Here is a 26,795-nt window from a genome sequence, read left to right as displayed (position 1 = left end):
TTTTATGTGTTTTTCCCCTTAACTATTCACCTTTTTCTTACTGTTATATGTAGTCTCTGTATACTATATTACCCATCATTGTTCACCTTACAAGTACATCTTGCCGTTTATCTTTTAATGATAATAAGACATACTATAATAGCAGTTATAGGAACTTTCAGAATATGAAAATTTTACTTGTTGAGGAGGTAAGCTTTAGCAGTCACTCTGGCAGTTGACCTTTGTGTCCTTCAAAATAGCAGGTTTATAGTATAATTCTTTGATGCCTTATCAAGGCAGTTTTGTTAATGACACAGGAGTTTTTCGTTCAGGACTGGGTGTTTCAAGTGTTGAAATAAGCACACATTAACTCTTTCACTATACATTTTTCCTTCCCAGGACAGTGTTGAGTACTGCATCATTGGTGTCACAATTTTATCTCAGCTGACCAATGAAATTAATCAAGTAAGTGCTACAGCCTTCCTCATTGAAGTAAGTGACCTATTTTTTCTTAGTCTTGGTGTTTCTGCTATGTGTGGGATGATCTTTTTTGGCAGTTGTGTGCTTTTGCGGTAAGTGATTGATGCCCTTTTGAAACCAGTTCCATTGAGTTTTCCTCTGTAAGTGCAGCCCTCCTCCTCTTTGTCCTGGTCCCCTTGAGGTTTCCAGAATATTTACCCTCCCATCCCAGCTTTTCTAATTGGTACTAATGTTCATTATAGAGATGACAGTGATAGTTATAAGTCAAAATCATAATGAAATGTCTTGCTGGTAAAAAAGAATAGTTCCAAAACGAAAGTCACAAAAATGGAATCAGCATAATTTCTGTAACCCTTCTGTTCCTATACACATTAATGTGTATTAGTCATGTAACAATCAGTTCCTATAAGTTAGTGCTAAATTTTTTGTCAATAAATTTTTCAGAGTACATGAAATATTCTGCTAAATATATATCACCTGCTTTTAAAAATAGTCGTTGATGTCACACTGCACTACAGAGGAAACACCAGTGGCATTTTGTTTTGGTGTAATTTTTGCTTGTGCTGTTATATTTTCAATTATTTACTTTTATATCCATCTAAAGCTCTGTTATTATTGTACAAGCCAATATTAATTGTAACATCTCACCCTCAAGTTACCAGCATTAATAAAGTTAGCATTATTGTGGCTATTGCTCCTAATTATGCAAGCATTTTATTAACCCTGTCAGCATTCTTTTAGTGCAATAGCTTACAGCTTATTTAAATCTGGAGTTCTTGTGCTCTCTATTCATGCAATCCCCATTGGATCAATCATTATAAAAATAATAGCAGGTTGAACTTTTGAGTTATTATCACAGGGCCACTGATATAAGCACTTCACTTTTATCCACTGATTTTATTCTCACAGTTATCCTGCCACTGTTACGATTAAACCTAGAAACAAAGAAGACTTGATTTATCTCAGAAATCTTGCTCATATTCTTTAATGTGACAAAAGTAAAATGAGCATTCCCTTGGATGAACTGATCATTAAATCAAATAGGTGTAAGTTTTCGGTGAATTAGACCAGAAATACACCGAATCTTGAAACCCTTTTATTCCACTTATTGATTACCTACTATTTGTTAAAAATAGAAAGCATACTAATGACAATTTCATCCTTAATCACAAAAACATTAATGATTTAGTTGGAAGACAAAAACAAAATTAGAGATTATAAACCATTTAAATTAAGTTCTGACTTCTACATATAGATGACATGTTTAAATAGGTAAGAAAAAAAGAGATTTTACAGGCTGTTGTCATTTATCAGCCATGAATTTACATGGCTGTTAGTCAATGACTATTTTGGAAATTCTATAATAACAATAACTTCATTCCTGATGAGTTTGTTTACCAAAACCCATGCTCTCACTATGTCTGGTTTTGTGACTAAGTCACAGTGTGACCTGACAATAATTACTAGCAGTGTCTTCTTACAATTTAAAGTTTAGCTCCCTAAGTACAGAGAAAAATTTAAATGTGAAGTCAAAATACTCATCCCTCCTTTTGTTTTTATTCTTTAAGCTAGAGAAAACTGAGATCCTGGTTAGCTGGGAGCTTACTGTCCTCTGTATCTTCTCATGATGTGATTTAGCTGTAATTTAAGCCTTAAAAATATACTTTGTATTTATCTTGCATTTTTTGAAGTCTTTCTGGTTTATTTGAAGACTACATGAAGAATTCTTATCTTGAAATCGATTCTATAACTTGGATTGGCCTCTTTTTTTACAGGCAGACACCACCCATCCGTTAACCAAGCACAGAAAAATAGCCTCTTCTTTCCGTGATTCATCACTATTTGATATCTTCACACTTTCCTGCAATTTACTAAAACAGGTAGGATTGTATGTTGGATCATTATTCCCGATTCCTTTTGCAGCCTGAGACAGTTAGGAATTCATTAGTCCTTAGCCTGTGAACACTAATAAATCTCTAGTCATCCTTCTAAAATTAAACATCTAAAAGTATAAAGCCAGCCAGATTAACCACTGAGTTAGAAAAGGATTGTTATTTCCCACTTCAAAAATGTTCCTCCAGTGGGGCTGGGAATGTGGCCTAGCCCTGGATTCGATTCCTCAGCACCACATATATAGAAAAAGCCAGAAGTGGCGCTGTGGCTCAAATGGTAGAGTGCTAGCCATGAGCAAGAAGCCAGGGGACATTGCTCAGGCCCGGAATTTAAGCCCCAGGACTGGCCAATAAAAAATGTTCCTCTAGGTAAAGAACAGTAAATGAACACTCATCCCATTCTCCTGTCTTAAGGAACCTAGTTTACCACAAAGTTAGAAATCTGTTGTCTTGTTTTATAACCACATAAAATCTCTATTCAGAATGAAAGCATGTTAGCTTTATGGTATTTGGATTCTTAGTATTGTTCAGAAAACAGGTTCAGACAACTACATTGTTATACAAAACTAGGTTGACTCTTATCTCCTGCTGAGTTAAAAGTAGCAAATAAACAAGTAACATCTGTAAGAAAGTGGATTTTGAATTTTTAACATCCATTTAGATTTAATAACCTGAAGGGATAGACAGTATCACATAAGGAAATTGCCTGTTTTAAAGTAGACAGTTGGTTTTCAGTGCATTTATTGATAAGAGTTGAAGTAAGCAAGAAATACAATCTAAGAGTCCTGTGCACTCATACCTATGTTCAGATACTTTGTCCCTTTTGGAAATTAAATAAGACTAGTCTCTGGCTTTCTATATACTTCTGTGAGGATTTTGTGTTTTGTTTTTCTTATTTTCCAACATTTCCCAATTTTACTTTCACATTAATGAGACCCGTCATTTATTCAATTACTTAGTTTTACTTCTGAATTCCCATATGTGTTCTTTGGATTGGGCAAAGGTACCTAGCAAAGCTGTTATCACCCCCATGGGAGAATAGCTTTTGAGAAAATTAAGAATCAAGTCCTGGGCTGGGGATATAGCCTAGTGGCAAGAGTGCCTGCCTCGGATACACGAGGGCGTAGGTTCGATTCCCCAGCACCACATATACAGAAAACGGCCAGAAGCGGCGCTGTGGCTCAAGTGGCAGCGTGCTAGCCTTGAGCGGGAAGAAGCCAGGGACAGTGCTCAGGCCCTGAGTCCAAGGCCCAGGACTGGCCAAAAAAAAAACAAAAACAAAGAATCAAGTCCTCCTCACCAAATAGATTATGAGCAATCACTGAAGCCTGTCTGGTAGATTCTTGAAATGTACGGTCAACATAGATATGGGGTAGTTTCAGCTGTACTCTGCAGATACACTGCAGGAGCATAAGTAAAATTCAGTGGTGATTTTGTTTAATTTCTGGTTATGAAGATTCTTTTATAATGTATTAAAAAGCTCAGGGACAGCACCCATGCCCTGAGTTCAAGTCTCCTGACCAACAGAGGTGGGCAGGGGGAGAATGAGTGCCCATGGATCATGCTTATAATCCTAACCACTTAAGAGGCTAAGACCTAGAGTATCATGATTTGAACCTCAGGCAGACAAGTCTATAAAATTCCACCTCTAAAATATAGCACCAAAAACAGGGCCAGAAGTATAGCTCAAGTGGTAGAGTGCCAGCCTAGCAAGCTGGCAGGAGGCGGCTCTGAGTTCAAATCCCTTTAGTGCCTCTCCTCAAATAAAGAGTAGGGTTGAACTTTGTCTTAACCTTATACAGAAATTACTACATACAATCTCCCACAAATTCTTTTTCTTTTTTTTTTTTCATCAGTTTTGGGGCTTGAACTCAGGATGTAGGTACCAACTCTGAGCTTTTTCGCTCAAGGCTAGCACTCCAGTACTTTTAGCTGCAGCACCACTTCTGGTTTTCTGGTGGTTAATTGGAGATAAGATTATCGTGGACATTCCTGCCCTGGCTGTCTTTAAGTACTAGCTTCATGTTTTTATAGTAAATGTGTGTTCAGAATATAAAGGAGGATAGGTATTTTCATAATAATAGCGAGACTCTTTTTCAAAGGGAAAAAAAATGTAATATGCTAAAATATAGCCCTCCTTTTCTGGCTTAACAGCCTGCTTTTGAATCTGGGAATAATCTAGGAAGAGAAGAACAATTGTTTGGTGCTTATTGTGGCAATTTTTCAGGCTTCAGGAAAGAATCTGAACTTGAACGACGAAAGTCAGCATGGCTTGCTCATGCAGCTGCTCAAACTTACCCACAACTGCTTGAACTTTGATTTCATCGGCACATCTACTGACGAGTCCTCAGATGACCTGTGTACAGTTCAGATCCCCACCAGCTGGAGATCAGGTAAAAGAGCCTACAAACCTAAATCTGCCTGCTTCTTGTCTATAAAGAACCCCTGTGAACACGTATTTATTACCTCGAAAGAAAACTTAGAATTTTAATATCTGTTTTCCTATTTGGAGAGGTTGTTAGAGCCATCTTTTAGATTCTCCCAACAAGGGAGAACTCTTAACTACTGAGTAATAAGTAGATCATGTTTCTTTGTATGAGCTACATAAGAATTTCTGTTATCTATTTATTTAGGATAATATCTATTCTTGAAAAGCAAAGCCCACCAAAGACACCCATGACTAACATCTGTGATCCTTGGTATTCAGGAGACTGAGATTTAGATAATCATAGTTAAAAGATAGACTGGGCAGGAAAATTCACTAGACTCTCATCTTCTCAAATAACTAACAAAATAAGTGGGGGTAGAGGCATGGCAAGCCTAGCAAGATGAAGCCTTGAGTTCATCTAAGCAACTTAGACCTTGTGTCAAAAATATACATATAAGTCAGGTGCTGGTGGCTCATACTTATAATCCTGGCTACTCAGGAGGCTGAGATCTGAGGATCACTGTTCAAAGCCAGACTGGGCTGGAAAGTCCATGAGACTTTTATCTCCAATTAACCACCAGAAAACTGGAAGTGACGCTTGTGGCTCAAATGGCAGAAGACTATCCTTGAGCTGAAGAACTCTTGACAGTTCTAGACAGCACCCAGGGCCAGAGTTCAAGCCCCACAACTGACAAAAACGAAAAAAGTGAAAAAGGAAAACAATCCTCTACTAGTTTATTGCTTCCTAAGGAAATAGACATTCTGTAAGATAAATAAGCACAAAATTAAATTTTCTGATATAAAGTGAAGGAAGAATGCTAGCAGCTCTGTAGACAGAATAAAATGTTTTTTGTTGGTTTGTTTTCCTAGCATTTTTAGATTCTTCAACTCTGCAGCTGTTTTTTGACCTGTATCATTCCATCCCTCCTTCATTCTCACCTCTGGTAAGTCCGAATTACAATTTCTGAAGTAAATCTATTTCTAGAAAACAGCAACAGTGAATGAGCTTTATATGCACTTTGTTTTATATATCATAGAAATAGAGCATAGACATATTTGGGGCTGGGGATCTGGCTCAGTGGAAGAGCACCCACCTGGTGAGCACGAGGCTCCAGGTTCGGTCCCCGGCTCCGAAAAAAAAACACAAAACTACAAAAGAGCATAGACATATTTAAGGTTAGTCACCTGGCCTGTGAAATTAAGCTTATAGCCCAAAGGTTATAGCAGTAAAGTCTTCATTCTTTTTCAGTGATTCTTTTCTGGGGAATACTGCATCGCAGTGATTACTACCAGCTGTAGTGGGGGTTATATTATCTAACTGAACCACCTAGATTTTCCAGATTGAGGAAAGTTTTTCAATTCTTCAGGCTCATGATACAAAGAGATACTGGAACCTGTTAGGGGAAGGCTAAGTTACATACTTACCCTGAATAATTTAAAGCTATCCTTGAAAGCAGCAATTAATCTCAAAACATTCAAGTTCTAAAACCATTCTGGTCCATTATTAGACTGTTGGACTACAATAACTGCGGTACACAAAATACACCCAGGAGTAAAACATTAAGCACCCCAGTGGGGCTAGCAGGAATGGGGATGTCTAGGGGACACAGAAGAAAACCGTGGAAGAGCTAAAGCCATGGGCTAAGGGAGAGCCATAGAGCAAGAACTTCAGCCATCTGTAGAGAAACTGCTAGCCAGAATAGGAGAGGGGAAGCCAACAATAAACTAGAGAGCCACAGAGCTTGGCTAATTTTCAGACTAAATGCAACCATAGATAGTTGTTATGGGCTTCTTAAATCTGATGGCTTTTCTTTTCTAAAACTCCTTAAAGATGTCTTTATGAATATAGTAGGAGGAGACAAGGTCTGGTGAAAATAGCTATCTTGTCTTAATGACTGTGTTTGTGTGTTGTGTCCGGCTTCCAGGTATTATCCTGCTTAGTACAGATCGCTTCAGTCAGAAGATCCCTCTTTAACAATGCTGAGAGGGCCAAGTTTCTCTCTCATCTGGTTGATGGTGTTAAGCGAATACTGGAAAATCCACAGGTGAGAGTTTGGAAATTTTGCATATGTATTTTATTAGTGTATGAAAAGTTGTAGGAATCTGAAGGAAATCAATCTTAGAAAATCATTTAGCAGAAATCCAAAAAACAGTTTAATCTTGTTCTTCAAAGATGTATGTGTATCTGTAGACAGCTACTGAGCATATTTGCCTCAAAGCTTCAAAAATGCAGAGATGGTGGTAAGGGGATGGGATGATCAGGTTGGTACCGGAAAATTAAAAGTGGAGGTGGTCACTTTTCCCCAAGGGATTAAGACCTAAAGTTTGATCTTAGTTTTTATTCACATTTCATAAATAGATATTAGTATCCTAAGTGTATAGAGCTATCTTTATAGGAAGAAAATGTTTCTCTTGCAAATATTTGTTCTATATTGGTTTGTTTCCTGTGTTTTTCTTTTCGGTCCCTAAACTTCAGCTAACACTTGCTATTTTTCAGCTATTAATTCATATAGTAGAAAAAAATGTTCATTAAAGCAATTTGGTTTTAAATATACTTAGTCGTGACCCAATCTAAAATTTTCTTTGTTTTGGCCTAGTATCTTACCTGTAATCAACTATTCAGAAGGCATAGGTCATGAAGATCATGGCCAAATACCAGCTCCCAGGAAGAATAACTAAAAACCAAAATGGTAGAGTGTTTGAATAGTAAGCACTAGGCCCTAATTTTTTAAATTTCTTCATTCAGCAATTATACCAACCTCCTACTATGTGCCAGTATTACAGTGGCGAACATAAAGAAACCTATAAAATACATTGCTTTAATATTGTATATAAGCAAGTCTGTAATATGCACAAATTTATTATAGTATTCATGCTATAAATATATGAGGCATTTGTGTGACTAACTTTGTAATAAACTACAGGGTTGTGTTTAGTGGTCAGTTTGACAGACGAGAGAACCAAACAGTACAGTCGTATTTAGCTCCTGTTAATCAGCTTTTGCCTCTGCCATTTGAGGTTAATCCATCTCATGGGCAATTATTATGAACACATGAGATAATAATGTGATATTACCTTTTAAATAAAAGTCACTTTTTACTTGTTTCTAAACATTGTACAGAGTATCATTCTGAATTCTAACCTAGAATTAATAGATTCCTACCCTTCCCCCATGCCAGCCCTAATACATGTCGTTCTTGAAATAGACGGGTGAATCACATCTTCCATTTTATTTTTCTCCTCTGTTGTTGCCAGAGTTTATCAGACCCAAACAACTACCACGAGTTTTGCAGACTACTGGCCAGACTGAAGAGTAACTACCAACTGGGAGAATTGGTTAAGGTGGAAAACTACCCTGAGGTCATCCGGTTGATAGCCAACTTCACAGTGACCAGCCTACAGGTTTGTCTTGGGTTGTGTGTGTCTTTGTTTTTAAACATTAGGATCTCTTCTCTTACTGATTTTAGCTTCCTAAGAACATTCTTCCACCTGACCCCCTTGGCAAAGGTGATATGAAATCTAAGCTCCCCTACAGAGTAGTTTTTACTCTTGCAGCTTATTTATTTAAATTTATAAGAGTGCAAGGAGCAGGTTGAGGATGTTGTAACTCCATGGTAGAGTGTGTTAGGCTGGTGTATTAAGACTCTGAGTACCTGGGATGGGGAATGTAAGGAGTATGATTAGATCAACATGTGGAAATTATAATACTTTGATTCAAGGGAAAGACCTGGTGCCAGTAGCCCACCCCTGCAATCCTAGCTACTCAGGAAGTTGAGATCTGGAGGAATGCAGTTCCAGTCCAGCCCGCGCAGAAAAGTTGACATTGGGTCTCAAACTGTATGCTTGAGAATTATCTGGATGCTTGATGAAAAACACGGGTGCTTGGATTTCACCCCCCAGTTTCTGGTTCATTAGGCTCAAGTTGGAACTTTGGCATCTGCATTTCTAACTAAACTTCTCCGGACAGTTCACATGCAAGCTAATAATCTGAAAAGTTATATATAGCTTTCCTTATGAGGTTTAGACAGCCAGCAGAGAGCCATCTTCTTATTTTCTGAAATACTAATGACCACTTCAAACTAGTTACCATATAACTAATGAATAAAGCCCCTGAGAGTTTATCATTTTTCTTTTTTGTGTCAATGCTTTGAGACTGTGTACAGAAATGAAAATTTGCCTTCTGCTCTTTTGGTTGTCCTTAGCACTGGGAATTTGCTCCAAATAGCGTGCACTATCTCCTGAGCCTGTGGCAGCGGCTCGCAGCCTCTGTGCCATACGTCAAGGCCACAGAGCCCCACATGTTAGAAACATATACTCCTGAGGTCACCAAAGCCTACATCACGTCCCGTTTGGAATCTGTGCACATTATACTGAGGTAAGGAAACTTAGAGTGACTCACACATTTCCTTACTTAGAAGCCTGATATCATACATACTAGAGATCAGATAGCCAGCTTACAAAAGAGGACTTAAAAAAATTCCTATCAGTGGTAATATTGTTCATGGCTAACCTTCCTTGTCAGTGTAGTAGAATATATGAGAGCCTTAAAAGTCTTACAGAACAGTCCTTCTATTTATGTCCCCCATCCATAGCAGTGTTTGAGTACAGAGCTCATGCTTATATGTTTTCTTTCCCCTGATTTTCTTCAGGCATGAGAAATATTTGTAGGATAGTCAGAGGTGAAGGCACCTCTGGCCTTCAAGCCCTCAAAATCATTTGGTAGGACTGTCTTGTATGCTTTTCATCAGCTGCCCACAGCTGTCTGCCCCTATGAATAATATGTTCTGTCTGTAACCATGTTATATATATATATCCAAATGGCTTTTACCAGGAAAATAAGGCACCCTACCCTAAAGTTAATAAGAATTATGATGTGTAAGTCATAGTACTTAATGTGAACTCCTAAATAAATGAATAAATAAGATTGTGTGGTGTAGTTACCAACTCCTAATTTCAGAGCTTGCTAGAATATATAAGAATTCTCGGGCTGGGAGTATGGCCTAGTGGCAAGAGTGCTTGCCTCCTACACATGAAGCTCTCAGTTCGATTCCCCAGCACCACATATATGGAAAACGGCCAGAGGGGGCGCTGTGGCTCAAGTGGCAGAGTGCTAGCCTTGAGCAAGAAGAGGCCAGGGACAGTGCTCAGGCCCTGAGTCCAAGGCCCAGGACTGCCCCCCCCCCCAAAAAAAATATATAAGAATTCTTGGCAACTTATCATTGTTACATTAATGCAATTTCTTTCTACCTTAACAATTAAATAGACTGAACCAGAACAGAAAACTGTAACTAAAAAAATGTCAGATACTTGCAAAAGGAGCATATTTTAAGTAAAGTTGTCTTTCCTTGGGGACCTTTCCTGTATATTTTTTCATTGGCTATTGTCAGGGAATTTGCTTGGTCTCAGGATCTGATTTTTTTTTTTAACTCATATTCTTAATTTGCTCAGAGTCAAGTGTATTTAATTGTCTTTAACTGTTCACTAGATAGTCTTATCCAGTTCTGGCTTCCCAGAGAGAGTGCTGAGGAATGGAGAATTGTATAGAAGTTCTGGGATCAAAAAGCTGGGCAGGTGCTGGGAATATGGTCTAGTGGTAGAGTGCTTGCCTCATATACATGAAACCCTGGGTTCGATTCCTCAGCACCACATATATAGAAAAAGCCGGAAGTGGCACTGTGGCTCAAGTGGTAGAATGCTAGCCTTGAGTAAAAAGAAGCCAGGGACAGTGCTCAGGCCCTGAGTTCAAGCCCCAGGGCTGGCAAAAAACAAAACCAAGCAAACAGAAAGCTGACAGGTTTCTCCGTTTCCTTATTTGTGGAATAATAATAAATAGATCTGCCTCATGGTTCTTACAAGGACTAAATGAATTTTGCCTGGCCTTATATGTGGCACATGGTAAACAAACAGCAGCCATCTACTTATGTGCCACTGTTACCACCATTGCCCTACTGAACTGTAGAACAATAGTGAACTTATAGTATTAAAAACTAAGAACCAGTAAATGAGGCAAGGCTCAGTACAGAGTCATAAGTCTTCACCTGTAATTCTGAAATCCAACGACATGTGAAACTGAATTTTCCTATCAATTTGGCACCAAAATTGACTTGACTTAATATGAGCTGATATTAAATCATTTACAGATTTTTTCAAATCCTACTTAGAACTGGATGCCAGAGGCTCACGCCTATTACCTTAACTACTTGGGAGGCTGAGATCTGAGGAATACAGTACAAAGCCAGCTAGGCAGGAAAGCTCATGAGACTCTTAGCTCCAATTAACTACCAAAATGCTGGAAGCAGAGCTGTGGCTAAAGTGGTTGGATGTTAGCCTTGAGCACTAAAGCTTAAGTACAGTGCCCAGGCCCTGAGTTCAAGCCCCAGGACTATTAAAATAAAAATCCTACTTAATACTCAGACATTTGCTTCAGGAAGATTGAGTTCGATAAGCTACAAGGCTAGTCAGAAGCATCGTATTAACTTCCTGAATCTGAAAGTACTTGAGTTCCTAGAACCATCTGGCCACAGTAGACTCACATAAAGGACCATGTACTTCTTTGCTATACTTGGGCTATGGGTGTGGCCCAGATGATAGAGCCTAACAGTTGTGAGGCCCTGAGTTCAAGCCCCAGTACGAAGTTTACTATAACCAAAAATGTGAAGACATTTGTCTTTCACCTTAATAATCTTTTCTTGGGAAAAATTAATATTGGGATGTGGGCCTCTACAATTGGAAATAGTGGTTAGTCTAAGAAGAAAGAGCTGCTGTATCCAGGAAATTAGTAACCATACTTTTAAGACAGCTACCTTCCTTTTTCCCTTGGGAATAGAGATGGTCTGGAAGATCCCCTGGAGGATACAGGTCTGGTCCAGCAACAGTTGGACCAGCTGTCCACTATTGGGCGTTGTGAGTACGAGAAGACTTGTGCACTCCTCGTGCAGTTGTTTGACCAGTCAGCCCAGTCCTACCAGGAGTTACTGCAGAGTGCCAGTGCCAGCCCAATGGACATCGCAGTACAGGAAGGTGAGTGCAGTGTTCAGGAAGCTCCAGTCCTGCAAAGGCATGGTGTAGGAACTGTTCACTGCTTGCCACCTCCCGTTCCTGTCTCCCCACTTATTCTTCATCACCTCCATGCACACTGAGTATTTGTGAGTCAGTCAGTGCCACAGGGGACTAGGGAAGAGTGACTGAAAGCATCTGCAGTGGGTATTTTTCTACAGAAGTACTGCACTCCAAAAATAATGATTTTTATTTGATACAGGAACATTGATTATCTGATAAATTTCCCACTTGCCATCACAGAGCAGAGGATATAGCCTTCCTCTGTAAGAAAAGTTGGACCTCATGGCCTTACCAGAGGGCTCTTAAGATTAAGAAAGCTCCTACGTAGAAATGTCTTTGTGAGATCATCCCTAGAGGGAATATGACAAGTCTTTCTCCTGCTACAGGACGGCTCACATGGCTGGTTTACATCATTGGAGCTGTGATTGGTGGCCGGGTTTCTTTTGCCAGCACTGATGAGCAAGACGCTATGGATGGTGAGCTTGTCTGTCGGTGAGTATATTCCATGGAAGCCTTCCATTTCCACTTCACTTCCGACCACTGCCCATTTCCTGATGGGGTCCTCTTAGTTCTTTGCTCCCTTTGTGTAGAATGTAGAAACGAGATACTGAATGGCCATGGAAATGAAGCCCAACTCTAAGCCTTTGAGGAGTGCAGTAGGAACTCTGCCTGTGAGCCATACTGAAAAACATTTTAGTAATCCACACAGAAATGGTGTATAAAGTATTAGGAAATTAGTGGCACATAAACTGCTTTTGCAATGCCAATACAGTTCTAAAATATAGTCCCTCAGACTTCTTGGCCATAAGCTCATCTGCCTATAGGCTTATAAGTTATTTTGCCTGTTTAATTCTCCTTTTATTAAAAAATCTTTTGAATGGATGTTAAAACTTAGTGAAAACTTAAAATTCGGAGGAAGGAAATATGAACAATAGTTAGTGACTTCTAAAACTCTAAGGAGAAATACAAAATCATTGAACTCTGGGTCCCATGCTCAATAGTAATGTGCTGTAATTTGAGCCAGCCTCCGCCACTAAAAGATCATTTTTTTTGTAAAGGCCCTAAGCATATGTGTCAAAACTCAACTATCGTGCCCTGTATTGAGGACCTCTAAGAGCATTTGGAGGGTTTCACTTAATTTATGAATTTCCTTAAAAATAATAATCCCATTATATGCTAACAGAACATTTTTATAAAGAATATCAGTATTTTCCAAAAGAATTAATGAGAACAGTTTCCCATTTCAGAAATTTTCACAAATCTCTTTCATGTCTGACATGTAGAAGTTAACTATCGGCTTCTGCTTTGTCTATGGTGACATCACACGTTCTGTAGGCTCTGGGAAACAGAGCAGCAATGCTCTAGTGTAGTGAAAATGATCCATTGACCTTGCAGAGAGCCTCTACCCTAAAGGGAGGACACGCAGAAGCCTGCTGTCTTAGAGTTTATTGGTTTCCAGACATCCTAATCCATAATTCTTCTAAAAATTCCCATTTGTCTCCTATGACCATTTTGTTTATCACGTACCCCTTTGCCTTCAGGTGCCTTAATCCCAACTAAGATCTCCATGCTATTGTCTGGCTGAAGACATGAAGAGTTGAGCAAACATTAAAAAAAAACTTAAATCTAAGACTTTCTGATTCTGCATTTTGACATGATACTGTTGTGTGTCATAACATAAATTTGGTTTAGTGAGTGTCTTGAAGACTCACCATGATTGAGTCTAATACTAATGATGTGTTACAAATAGTTGCTACCTGTTGTCATACTATTAGAATGTGAAGTGACTCACAATAAATCATTCTTAGTCAGCATTCGGTCACATGCTTTCTTTAGAAAGAGAAGTACAGAGAAAGGAGTGAAGTCACAGGCAGTACATCTGCTGTTTGTCCTTGGACATATTCCCTGCCTGTGACACTCATTGTCCTTCATATGTCTCTCTTCTTTTCATAGCTCTGTGAGAAAAAAGATTAACAACCATTGGATTAGTCCTGTCTTCCTCATGTGCATAGATGAACTAGACTATAAGGAACTACTTGCATGCAAGGTCTCACAGAAGTTTCAAGGGACAATAATCATCCTTTATACCAGCATTTTCCCTTGTTTTTAAGCTGATTATGAGTTTTGCTCCCATCCAAGGCTTCAGTAAACAAACATCTGTGGTTCCTGTGGAGCAGAAATGGAAATGTTTACTCCCTCACCAGAGCTTGCAGCCTGTAGAGAATGCCTGTCTCATAGGGTGGGGAGATGAGGATGAAGAGGAGGCATGTTTTACTATTTGGGGGTAGCTTGGGTTGTTTAGAATGACCAGGTTATCCTGCTGTTGAGAGAGAATCATTGCTCCTCTTCCTCTAGGGTGCTCCAGCTAATGAACCTAACAGATTCTCGCTTGGCTCAGGCGGGTAATGAGAAGCTTGAATTGGCCATGCTGAGTTTTTTTGAGCAGTTTCGTAAGATCTACATTGGGGACCAGGTGCAGAAATCCTCGAAGGTAACAGATTCGTAATTGGCTCCATTTAAGTTCTCACTTCTTAGATATACAGTTACTGATTGAGGAAAACAGTGGATAACAGTTGAGAAACAGCCTCCAGATTTTGGGTACTGGGGTAGTCCAAATGTTTTTCCTACTCTATAGAATTCTGGGAGATTCGTCAAAGAATTGAATCCATTTCTCTACTGCTCCATATGCTTAACAAATGGCCAGTCAAAACATCTGTTGCTCTTCCCCCAGAACTGGCAGCTCTTCGTCTCTCTACATAAATTAATATTCAGAACAGCAGGAGATTTTGGCAGTGATTTTGCAATTTCAAGATTGAAGGGAGCTGGGTGCCACTAGCTCATACCTATAATCCTAGCTACTGAGGTCTAAGCACTGTGGTTTGAAACCAACTTGGAGAGAAAAGCCCATGAGACTCTACAGATAACCAGCAAAAATTTGAAAGTGAGGCTGTTGCTTAAGTGATAGATCACCAGCTTTGAGCAAAAAACCTGAAGGGCAAGACCCAGATCCTGAGTTCAAGCCCTGGTGCTGGAACACACATCCCAAAAAAAAATTTTTTTAAATTGCAGGAGACCAGTAAGCAAGCTCCACTTCTATCTGTTATTTAGTAGTACTTGAAGTTGGCCCACCACTTCAGCAAGTATTCCCCAGGTTTTTCTGTTTTTCCCTGTGTTACCCAGACAGTCCATGGATACAGTTGTTCTAATCCATGTTTCCCCCTTTCTCTTCCTTTAACATGACACCAGCTGTACCGTCGACTCTCAGAAGTCCTGGGCTTGAACGATGAGACCATGGTTCTGAGCGTCTTCATAGGAAAAATGTAAGTGTTTTGGCTCACCCTCAGCAAGAGGCAGTTGCTGTCCTGTTGCAACTATAAAATGTTATCTTGGCATTGTACTGCCACTGCCTTGGTATTCAAGCATTGGTCGTTTGCGTCAGAAAATTGTGCATTTGAGTGTGTGACAAGCTGTGCTTAGAGATATGGCCCGGCCCCAGAGCATTCCAGGCTTGTACAGAATCTTGCAGCATCTCCTCTTTAGCCTCTGGAATCATGGGTGAAATCCCATCATGGCATTCACCAAATGGAGCTCCTTCCCCAGTGATTGGTGCTCGGCCTCTCACTTGATCAATCACTGAGCAGCCTGGGGTGCCCAGAGTAGGCATTTGCTTTCTGGTGCTGATTTCCACTAGTGATTCTGTTCTCCATGAGAGAGCCCACTTCCAGGTGGACTTACTCCTCTCCGGAAGCACTGCACCACTGAGTCTTCAAAATCTAGTTCTGTTGTCTGAAAGGTCTTCAAAGCTGAAGCTCCCAATTGGCCCTATGTATGGTTTTTTGTTTTTCTTTTTAAGTTACGCCCCTTTGGTTACACTTTCCTCTTTTTAGGAGCTCCATTTATCAGAGCACACACAAGGAACCAAATATATTATCCAGGGCTGTGTGCAAGTGACAGTTGGCTTCCTTCTAACTATCCTCGCCCTAGCCCTCACATCCATGAGCTGGTTAATAATTTAAGATGGAAAAAACAAAGGGGGTCTAAAGGACTCTGCCAGCCAAGAATCCAGACGCAAGGGCTACTAGAATTCTGCAGCTGACAGTGGATGGTGCAGGTGCAGAATTGCATACGTCTGCATGTTATCACTGCCGCAGAAATCTCTTGCCCTTGCTGCAGAAATCAGCCCTGGAGTGCCCCAGAATTCCAAGGGCCTGGGTATGGGCCAGTGTAGCTTTGGAACCAAGTAGTGAAGATTATCTGAAGGATAATTTTTCTAGTCAACTAAATGTAAGTACAGAGATTTTATACCCACTTTTTGTTTTTTTTTGTGGTTGTGATGTCTGTGAATTGGTGATGCAGATGTGTGGTGACTTTTGATGGATGGCTTTTCTTCTCTCAGCCCTCAAAGAAACAAGACAAATCAAAAGTGTCTCCTGCTCTTTTTTTCTTGTTGTCCTCCAGCATCACCAACTTGAAGTACTGGGGCCGCTGTGAACCAATCACCTCCAAGACACTACAGCTTCTCAACGATCTCTCCATTGGATATCCTTTTTAAGCCAGGTCCTATGCAAAACAGAAACTACAACATGCCTTCCTAAGAAGTCATGGCTTCCTGCTTTTGCTGTTTTAACCTAGCTCTAGTGTATACTTAGGTATGCTAACACAGCATCCAGGATTCAGACCCACAAAATGAGCCAAAACACAACCTAATTTATCCCTGGCTAGTTCTGAGGTGGCCTGGAAATATCCAGAGAACCTCACTCTTAGGTATGTCCAGGGTTTTGGCATCCTGAATGAATACCAAGTCCCTCAACTAAATTGTAGAAATACCCAGTGCCAAGCCTTTACTCTAACTTAAAGAGGCTGTGCCACCTCTTGATTTGGACAATATTGGCTATAAGAAATTTAAATTATTCTAAGACAGCTTTTTACAGTTAGGCCAGAAAGAATAGAAAATTCTATAAAATTATTTCAGTGACCTTGTTCATGACTAGTACCATTCTGAATAGGAAAGAATCTCATTCACAATACATAGTGGATGTCAAACACTGGGTTTTAGGGCTCCAATTTCCTCTTAGAACCCCTACCAAGAAAAGCTCTTCTAAGATAGTCATGATTCCAAGGGCAAACATCTGGGTGTTATTTTCTAACAGACAGGAGTTGGTATGGGTATTCTCTTACTGAGCAGTTAAATATTGCCAAGAAGAAAATACCTTCCCCTACCCCCCTTTTGGCAGTGATATACTCAAGTGTTTTAGAAAATAGATACTTGGGTTAGCTTACTACAAATGCTTCCATCTGCCTTAAAGATTCGTAGTTTCCTCTACACTTTCCTTGACCTTCTCCCTCTGTATTTACGTACAGTAGTGTAAGGAAGCTAGTGAAGCTTAGTGCGGTACAGTTCATGCTGAACAATCACACGGTGAGTGATTTTAGCCCTTTTCCCTGTCCAACGTAGCCACCCACACCTACTTCCTTGACACATTAAAAAAATACTTACATTGAGGTCCTGGATGCTGCTACACCAAAGACTGGTTCCTGACTCCCTTATACTTGCAGGTTATACTTCCTGCCATCAGAACTTTTCTTTGGGGTCAGGATGAACTGAGCTATGGTGAAGTTACCTACTACTATTCGTACTCCAAATAAATTTGTAGTGGGTAGCAGTCACAATAATTTTTTAAACATAAAAATATTCTTACCTCCTTAAGGCATAACCATGGAGCACTAGCTTGAAAAGGCTCAGTAATTCTAAAATTACTGGCTTGCATTCTGCCTCTAACCCATGTTTTTACCTTTTTAACTTGTTTTCTTTTTTTCAATAGAGCGAGCACTTTTCATTTTTGGGTATTAACAATCAGTCCAACCTGACAGACATGCGGTGTCGGACTACCTTCTACACGGCACTTGGGCGTCTCCTCATGGTGGATTTAGGTACTGCAATAAATCCTAGAGGCTCATAAAGTAATCTGGCACTGTTCTAAATTTTTATTTGAAGACAAAAGACTAGATAATGGGGGAAATCTCTGTTGTTTCAACAGTAACCAAACCATCTGAAATAACAGTCAGATTGCACGAAGAACACATCATGTTTTCATGCTCCCTGTAACTGGAAGAGAATAATAGTATATTCCCAAATAATAGCCTAGCTTTAAAATTCTCTTCACAGTGGGTACAGTGGCACATTCCTATAATTCCAGCTACTTGGGAGGCTAAGACAAGAGGAATGTGAATTAGAGGCCAGCCTGGGCAAGATAGCTAGAACCTGTCTAAAATTTTTAAAACTTGAAAAATTCTCTCTATTCAGGAATTGAGATTGCTAAATGTGTCTTGTTGGCCAGAAACTTCTTCCTTGCCACCTGAGGTAGTTTATAAAGGTTTCCTTATTCAGGTCTCTAGAACCTGTGAACCAGTGTGATTTAATCACTGTTTCATTTTTAGCACTGGCGGTGATGGTAGCAAATATGACTCAGTGAATAATTCACGCTCAGTGGCCTTCCATCTTTGGGCTGTTTAAATTTCATTGTACTAAAAAGTTATTATGAAATCTAGTTTTACCAAAGTATAACTAAAGCCTCCACAAGCATCTGTTCCAAGTTTAACTCTCACCTAGTTCTCACACACACGCCAACATCTGTCCTTTCTTGAGCAACTATTGTCTTCACTGAAGACAGAAGAGACACATAGCACGTGCCCTGTATATACAGGTGACTCTCTGGTGACTGGCTCAGCCTCAGAAACAGGATACCCCTGCACTGGACAGTTTCTGTTCCTTCCTAGTCTGCATATGCATTTTATTCTTAAATTACTACTAACACCTGTCGGGGTAATAAAGGGACCCTTAAATTATCTAGGTCCCTCTCAGTTTTCGTCCAGCCTGTTTCTCAAGTCTACACAGCTTGGACTTACTGGTATCAGGGTCACACCTGGGGTTGTTTCCCTTGCAGGGGAGGATGAAGATCAGTACGAGCAGTTCATGCTGCCACTCACAGCAGCGTTTGAGGCTGTGGCTCAGATGTTTAGCACTAACAGTTTCAACGAGCAAGAGGCAAAGGTGAGTCTGTCACCCACCAACTGACCAGCTTCCAGTAGAATTCAGTCTAGCCATAGCTAGTACTTTCACAAATAGTGATTGTCCATAAACCACTGGGTAGCTTTGAACTCCGTCTCTTGGGCTCTTGGGATTTTTATATTAAAGAACCAATAAAAATTTACAGTCTTAAGTTAAAGTATATTGTTAAGTAGCTTTCAGGGTTTCTTTATTAGCATACATTAGCATATTATAGTTTTCTTACTGCTTTTTTGTTATTAAAGGACAAATTTCAGAATGTATTTTGGGTACAAAAGACAAAGTGTAAGAAATTTATTTTGCTCTTAAGGAAAGTTTTTTGGGGATGGGTCACTTCCATATGCCTTTTTAATCACTGCTATGTCTTTATGTCTCCATTTCTGTTGCTGCTTATTAGTACTTTCATTGTTTTCCTAATCATTTTCTGCCATTTGTCAATTTTGTTATCTTTTGCCAAAAATTTTTTTTTGTTTTAGTTCCATTTTTCTGTTTCATTTGTATTTGTTTTCATGCTTTCCGTGGAGTTGCTGCTCCGTTGCTCCTTTTACTTCTTAGCTTTTCCTTTTCCCAGTATTAGTGCCTCTAAGCATAGTATTCTACAAGTTTCTTTCAAAATTGTGATTTTTTAAAAATCAGGGGTTGGAGGCATGGCTCAGTTGGTAGAGCACTAACCAGTGAGTAACAGCATCAAGTACCAAGCTCAAGTCCTTGTCTCAAACTAACAGAGAAAAAATAAAATCAGCAAGGGGCATGGCTCAAATAATAGCATTCTTGCCTACTAAGTAAAAAGTCCTGAGTTCACACCAGAAAAAAATCAGAAATTCAGACTTTACCATCTTAACTATTTGTATAGTTAATAGCATTAAGCATTTCAACATTGTCATGAAACAGAGCTTAGGATCTATAAGCTTTAATGTGTAACCTTTCTCATTATCACTCGATTCTCTGTAATTTCTCATTTCAACTAAGATTTCTTCTTTGAATTTTCCACATGTGTAGAATTGTATGGGATTTTTTTTAGTTCTTGATGTCTCATTCTCAGTCTTTTCATCTCTTTGCTCTCCTGACCTGTGGATAGTTGTGGCAAAATCAAGTAACTCCAGTATCATGTTAACTAACTAATAGAATACCATTTGTGGTGTTCTAATGTCACCAAGGCTGACTAGTAGAACCATCAAATGGTCAGGTTTTTGCCAGAAACTTTGCCACCTTTTATCTGACATGTGTCTTGGCCTGTTTGTTTTCTGTCTTCCTATCAGCAAAGTAGTCAGAGAGTTACAACACTGACTCTTAATTCTCTTTCCTTTATTCTTATGTTGTGGGATCTGAAATGGGTACCACTTAGAGGAGAGGATTATTATGAAACATCCCTAACATCAACCAACAACTTAACAGGGGTATCAATAAACATCAGCTCTTTTACCATCATATTAGTTTCACACAAAGCAAATAAAATTATCCGAAAGAACCATCTGGGCCATGAACTACCAAGGTCACCCACATTTTTCTCACATCCCATGTAATAATTTTTTATATCAACCATATAGAAAGTAGAGCTCATGATACCAGCTCCATACCAGCTCAGTAATAGAACTGTTTTTTTAAAACAGACTTCACAGAAATCTGGAAGGGTTTGGGTTTTTTTGACAAATGAGTCAAGATGCCCAGATGTTCTGCTTTCTCAAGCATATTAAAGACTGCTAGGTTTCAAAAACAATCTTACTGCTGTTTAGGAACCCCTCCTGTAAAAGGAGAAAAGGAGCATTAAACTGAAGTCTGTCCTTTTGAACTCAGGACCTTGCACTTGCTAGGCAGGCCATCTACCACTTGAGCTTTGTACCCAGTGCTTTTGGTTTTAAGTTTAATTTTCAAATAGGGTCTGATTTTGTAGAGCCCTCTTCAAACCTATGCCTCCCTAGCTTGTATTTTAGTTGTATGGTACCACATCTGGATTTTTTTTTTCCTTTCTCTTTTTCTTGAGATGGGGTGTCACTAACATTTTCCTGCAGCTGGTCTCAAACCACAGTTCCTTCTGCTCATCACTTCCTATAACTGGGATTCAGACATGAGCCACCAAGTTTGGCAAAAATGGAGTCTTGATGTGTGTTTTAGCCTATTCCCACCTAGCAACATGACCACGGGCAAGTTTTATGGCCGCTTCACACCTTGGTCACTTTTCTGTAAAGAGAGCAAGTTCTTGACAGCTCCAACGTTCAGCATGTCAAGTTTTATTTCCAAACACACACCAAAGAGAAGATGCCCTGTAGACTTGCCTAGGAGGAGGGTCTGCACTTGAATTCCTTTTAAGATACAAATCTTTAGGGCATATCCCTCTTCTGCTTTTTCTTGTCTGGGCCTTTTGTTGTTGGTGGTGGTGGTGGTTGTGGGGGCTTGAACTCTGGGCCTGGGCACTGTCCCTGAGCTCTGCCACTATAGCCACAGTGCCACTTCCAGTTTTCTGGTGATTAATTGGAGATAGAGTCTCACAGACTTTCCTTCCCAGGCTGGCTTTGAACTGCGTTCCTCAGAGATCTCAGCCTCCTGAGTAGCTAGGATTACAAGTGTGAGCCATGGCTTCAAACATTTTGTTTGTGAGGTTTGTTTTGCTTTGTTTCATGGTGCTAAGGATCAAACCCAGGGCCTTGTACGTAATAGTGCTAGGCAAGTGCTCAACCACTACTGGCTCTCCAACACAGTAATTCTGTACATGAAACAAGGGTTCACCATGTAGGGGTTTCCATGTGTTGGTAGCATGTTGGCACTTAAAATGTAGGGGTTTCCATGTGTTGGTAGCATGTTGGCATTTAAAATGTTTTGGATTTTGGTGGGACTTGGGAGTGCAAACCATGCTTGCTTATCTAGCATCTCTGAGGCCTGACGTTCCTTCTCCAATAGTCCCCTGCCAAAAATAAGTTATGGATTTTTGGAGATTTCAGATTTTTCTGATGAGGGACGTTCAACCAGTATAACAAGGTTTCTAAAACCAATTTTCCAAGTGAAAAGATTGCATTCTAGCATGAAAGAAACTGATTCAGAATATTGGAGAAGTATTTGTTAAACTGTGAGATGAAGAAGATGATACAGATGTGTGAATTCCCATCAGATCAGATTTGGTTTTTCTTCTCTTTTAACATATTTTTACATTCTACCACAGCGAACTCTAGTTGGCCTAGTGAGAGACCTGAGAGGGATAGCTTTCGCCTTCAATGCCAAGACCAGCTTCATGATGCTATTTGAATGGATGTATCCTAACTCAAACTAGGAGCATACTATATAAACCTTTCCTGGAGCATGCCTGGGTGATGTCATCATTGGGGTTGGGGAGGGTCTATGGTAAGGCAAGACGATGGAGTTACTCAACAGGTGTGCCTCATGTCCTGTAAGCTTCCTTACATGGTGATCTAATGACATCATGTTGCCTGAAATTGAGAGGTAAAGAGGTGGTTTCCCAGTTTGTCTTTGGGGTCCCAGATATGTCTGAACTAAATACCATGGGGGAACTATTGAAATGTGAATTTTGTTACACTTAAGACATTTCAATCTGCTTTTTAAATAAAAACTTGCAGTTATTAGGATATCTAATTCATAACCTTGAGCAGGTCATTTCAACTCACTACCTCTTATTCCAATCATATGTAAAGGAAATAGCTAATCTCTTATATCAAAAAAGTGGTAATTTGAAATGCATTGTGTTCTTCAGAAGAAAGTTATGTCATATAGACTCCAAGATTAGCAGGCAAGACACAGGAAAGTACAGAGCTGTAGTTTTGAGTTTGTTTTGCTGGTGCTGAGAAAATACTTTAAATGTTGTATCTCTCTGGATTCAGAACTTCTTCCTTAGCTCCTCATTTACTACAGATATCCATCCTACATGCCAATTCTCCAGCGGGCAATAGAGCTCTGGTACCATGATCCTGCCTGTACCACACCTGTGCTCAAGCTCATGGCTGAATTAGTTCATAATAGGTAAGCAAGAAGATGTTCAAAGGGCACAGCTGTTCATTTATTTGAAAAAGTCTTGAGAGAATTTCCTTTATCTCATGCTAATTTAGAAAGCTTTAAAAGGTATGTGTTTCTTTGTGTCTGTGTGTTTGAAAAAAGGATATCACCAGCCATGTAAGCTGCCTGTGGGAAATAAGTCACCTTGTGGAATATAAAGATAGCTGTTCTTACTGGTTTTTATTCACACATGTTAATTATACAAAGAGAGGCCATTGCCATACATGTATATGTTCATTGTGTTCCAAAACCCATCTTACTCCCTGTTTCCCTTCTTCAAATAGTTTCATCAGATTTTGTGATTCTACTTTCATACACACAATCTACCTTGGCCATACGGGTTCCCCCTTTTTGCCTAACTCTTTGCCACCAGTACTCTGCAACAGAATCTTTCCCTTTCCCCACCTTCCATTAGTCAGCAGCTTTCATGGAAGTCTTTGGTAGTGTTTTAATGTATATATATTCCAAAATTACCTACCCTCTATCTTTCTTGATCAGGATACCCATTCTTAATAGGAAGTAATTTTGACAACCAAGATTCTCATTTCTCTAACCACAGAAGCAACCATTTGGTGGTATTACCCTCTCCACTCCACATTTCAGAGTGGAAACAGTTGAGAAAGATATAATATGCTTGAAAATACCTTTTTTGTTGTTTTTGTTTGTTTGTTTTGTTTTTTGTTTTTTCGGCCATTCTTGCGGCTTGAACTCAGGGCCTGAGCACGTCCCTGGCTTCCTTTTGCTCAAGGCTAACACTCTACCACTTGAACCACAGCACCACTTCTGGCTTTTTCTGTTTCTGTGGTACTGAGAAATTGAACCCAGGGTTTCATGCCTGCTAGGCAAGCACTCTAGCACTAAGCCACATTCCTAGCCCGAAAATACCTTTTCCTAAGAAAGTTATTTACTAGGCAGATTTCAGCTTGACAAATATTTACTTATTTTTTTGGTCGTGGTGCTTGAACTCTTGGGCCTTGGCACTGTCCCTGAGCTCTTCAGCTCAAGACTAGCTACCACCTGAGCCACAGTGCCACTTCCTACTTTTTTTCCCCCCAGTCTTGGGCTTGAACTCAGGACCTGGGTTCTGTCTTCTTTGTACTCAAGGCTAGTTAGTGCTCTACCACTTGAGCCACAGCCCCACTTCTGGCCTTTTCTGAGTAGTTTATTGGAAGTCCCACAGACTTTCCTGCACAGGCTGGCTTTGAAAGTGATTTAAGCTGGGATCTGAATGAAAGATGTGGTTGTAGCCCTGTACTGCAAGCATCTTACTGGAAGCATCAGAAGATAAGCTGAGCTTGAATGTACACGTGGCTGGAGCCTGGGGAGTGAGGAGAGACTATGGTGGAGGAAGTCAAACGGGGGGGAGGGGGGACCCACAGGACAGGCCATCTAGTGCCCTGCTTGGCCCAGCAGTCATGAGGGACAAGCATTTGCCCTTCAGTGCTTGGAAAATTTACAAAGTGGCAAAATGACCTGGGTTCCATGGCTTAAAGATGTTTAAAGATGTTATTCCCGTTTCCTGCTGTGTGAAAATGCAGAGACTACGGGAAATAGCTGAATATTCAGGTACATTTCAGAACAAGATCATGGTGGATTTGCTTGATGGTTGGGTCAAGCAGCATCTCAGGCCTCACCAACTTCAGTAAAGTTCAAAGGCAGAGCACACAGAAGTGGTGTTCTGATCTTATGAGTGTCCGGAATGAACTACAATTGCTAAAGCTTTGTTCATCCCTGCGGATTTTATCTTTTCCAATTTCTCTGTAGCATGGTAGCAGTGCTCATTCCCTCAGTTGCTAAGCAAGTCATCCAGAGAGACCTTCAAAGTTAGTGTCAGAGCCCGGAGTTGGTTGCTCATGCCTGTAATCCTAGCTACCCAAGAAGCTGAGATCTGAGGATTGACTGTTCGAAGCCAACCTGGGCAGGAAAGTCTGTGAGACTTCTATCTCTAATCAACCACCAAAAAACCACAAGTGACACTGTTGGCTCAAAGTTGGTAGAGCACTAGATTTGTGTGAAAAAGCTTAAGGAGCATGCCCAGTCCCTGAGTTCAGGTTCCATGACTGGCAGAAATTAGTGTCTTGGGGCTACAAGTTAGTACCAAGAAAGGACTGATAGAACCTGTACTCTGTATGTGTGTATTTGTGCACATTGTGCTCATGCCGGTACTGAGGCTTGAACTCAGGGTACTGTCCCTTCAATTTTTCACTCTAGCCTGGTGCTTTACCACGTGAACCACACCTCCACTTCTGGCTTTTTGGTGGTTAATTGGAAATAAGAGTCTTTCACACTTTCCTACCTAGACTAGCTTCAAACCACCATCATCATATCTTGGCCCCCTAAATAGCTAAAAATTACAGGTCTGCTGGCCTTGGGGTTTTTGTTGTCGGCTGGTCTTAAAAATAAAGTTTCTATTATTTGAGCAGCAGAACTTGAATCTCATATTGGGCTTTAAGATATATAAACACTATCATTGGTTGAAATTTTTGGCTTTTGTCTCATTGGGGTAGGTAAGTCTGCAGTTTTAGTACAGAATCACCAAGAGTACTCTTGAGGTCCCAAAATGTACCCCATTCTTCCAAGAAAGGAAAACACTTTTCACTTTGGTCTTATGAAGCTTCCAGAATGAAGGACGATTGGTAAAGCTGCTATGTATTTTCTTCTTAGATCTCAGCGGCTCCAGTTTGATGTCTCCTCCCCCAATGGCATCTTACTCTTCCGAGAAACCAGCAAGATGATAACCATGTATGGTAGGTGCTCATGAGGAGCGTGCTCCAGAATTGAATGCAGCAGTGTAGTCTCAGGCATTCCCTTAAGTGTTGTATTTCTCATAAATGGGTGTTGGTGCCCACTTCCTCGGAGGGCTTGGTTGGTCTGTTTGCACCTTTGGAGGTGAAGTAGGAGGCTTGAAATGGCATCAAAACTCAATTAGCTAAGTATGGTCATACATGATCCCAGCACTCAGGAGGCTCACTGGTTCAAGACTAGCCTTGTCTGCATAATGAGACCTGCTCTCAGGGGCAAAAAAAAAAGGATGCTGGTGGCTCATGCTTATGATCCTAGCTACTCAGGAGGCTAACATCATTGTTCAAAGCCAGCCCAGGCAAGAAAGTCTGTGATTTTTTTTTTTCTTTGTCAGTAGGGGCCCTCCTACTTCTGTTTCTGAGTTTTTTTGCTCAAGGCTAGCAGCACTCTACCACTTTGAGCCACAGAGCCACTTGTGGTTTTCTGGGGGTTAATTTGAGATAAGAATTTCACCAACTTTCCTGCCCAGCTTTGAACTGTAGTCTTCTTTTTTTTTTTTTTTTTTTGGCCAGTCGTGGGCCTTGGACTCAGGGCCTGAGCACTGTCCCTGGCTTCTTCCCGCTCAAGGCTAGCACTCTGCCACTTGAGCCACAGCGCCGCTTCTGGCCGTTTTCTGTATATGTGGTGCTGGGGAATCGAACCTAGGGCCTCGTGTATCCGAGGCAGGCACTCTTGCCACTAGGCCATATCCCCAGCCCTGAACTGTAGTCTTCTGATCTCAGCCTCTTGAGTAGCTAGGACTACAGGTGGGAGCCACCGGCCCCAGACTCTGTGAGACCCTTATCTCCAGTTAACCAAAAAAAACTTGGAAGTAGAGCTAATGGCTCAAGTGGTAATAATAAACTACCCTTGAGCAAAAAAAGCTGAGAGACAGTACCCAGGCCCTGAGTTTACCCAAGTACTAGCACAAACATAAATAAAATGACTGAATAGTGTGTGTGTGCGTGTGCGTGCGTATGTGCACGCCCGCGCACATATATGTGTGCCAGACCTGGGCTTGAACTCTGGGCCTGGGCACTGTCCCTGAGCAGCTTCTGTTGCTCATAGCTAGTGGTCTACTACTTGAGCCACAGCTCCACTTCCAGTTGGT

General features: G+C 40.4%; 1 protein-coding gene across 2 annotated transcripts in view; it reads left to right on the top strand.

Moving 5' to 3' along the window:
- Positions 1 to 26,795, top strand: part of Xpo7 (exportin 7) — a 72,543-nt gene that overhangs the window by 39,561 nt on the left and 6,187 nt on the right. Inside the window, exons 5-22 of one of the 2 annotated variants that reach the window (XM_048330876.1) lie at positions 379 to 444; positions 2,235 to 2,339; positions 4,579 to 4,744; positions 5,650 to 5,723; positions 6,705 to 6,824; positions 8,035 to 8,181; positions 8,982 to 9,154; positions 11,606 to 11,799; positions 12,225 to 12,330; positions 14,194 to 14,329; positions 15,085 to 15,158; positions 16,297 to 16,377; positions 17,194 to 17,257; positions 17,661 to 17,769; positions 18,783 to 18,889; positions 22,059 to 22,147; positions 22,763 to 22,870; positions 25,568 to 25,650. In XM_048330876.1, the coding sequence (XP_048186833.1) occupies positions 379 to 444; positions 2,235 to 2,339; positions 4,579 to 4,744; positions 5,650 to 5,723; positions 6,705 to 6,824; positions 8,035 to 8,181; positions 8,982 to 9,154; positions 11,606 to 11,799; positions 12,225 to 12,330; positions 14,194 to 14,329; positions 15,085 to 15,158; positions 16,297 to 16,377; positions 17,194 to 17,257; positions 17,661 to 17,769; positions 18,783 to 18,889; positions 22,059 to 22,147; positions 22,763 to 22,870; positions 25,568 to 25,650 (2,002 nt within the window). Of the gene's footprint in view, positions 1 to 378; positions 472 to 2,234; positions 2,340 to 4,578; positions 4,745 to 5,649; positions 5,724 to 6,704; positions 6,825 to 8,034; positions 8,182 to 8,981; positions 9,155 to 11,605; positions 11,800 to 12,224; positions 12,331 to 14,193; positions 14,330 to 15,084; positions 15,159 to 16,296; positions 16,378 to 17,193; positions 17,258 to 17,660; positions 17,770 to 18,782; positions 18,890 to 22,058; positions 22,148 to 22,762; positions 22,871 to 25,567; positions 25,651 to 26,795 lie in introns of both variants that reach the window. The other variant, XM_048330875.1, reaches the window with a different exon arrangement.

Source organism: Perognathus longimembris, chromosome 21 (genome assembly GCF_023159225.1).
Source record: "Perognathus longimembris pacificus isolate PPM17 chromosome 21, ASM2315922v1, whole genome shotgun sequence".
Classification (NCBI taxonomy): domain Eukaryota; kingdom Metazoa; phylum Chordata; class Mammalia; order Rodentia; family Heteromyidae; genus Perognathus; species Perognathus longimembris.
The sequence above is the reverse complement of the archived record's forward strand: the minus strand, read 5'-3'. Positions and strand labels throughout refer to the sequence as shown.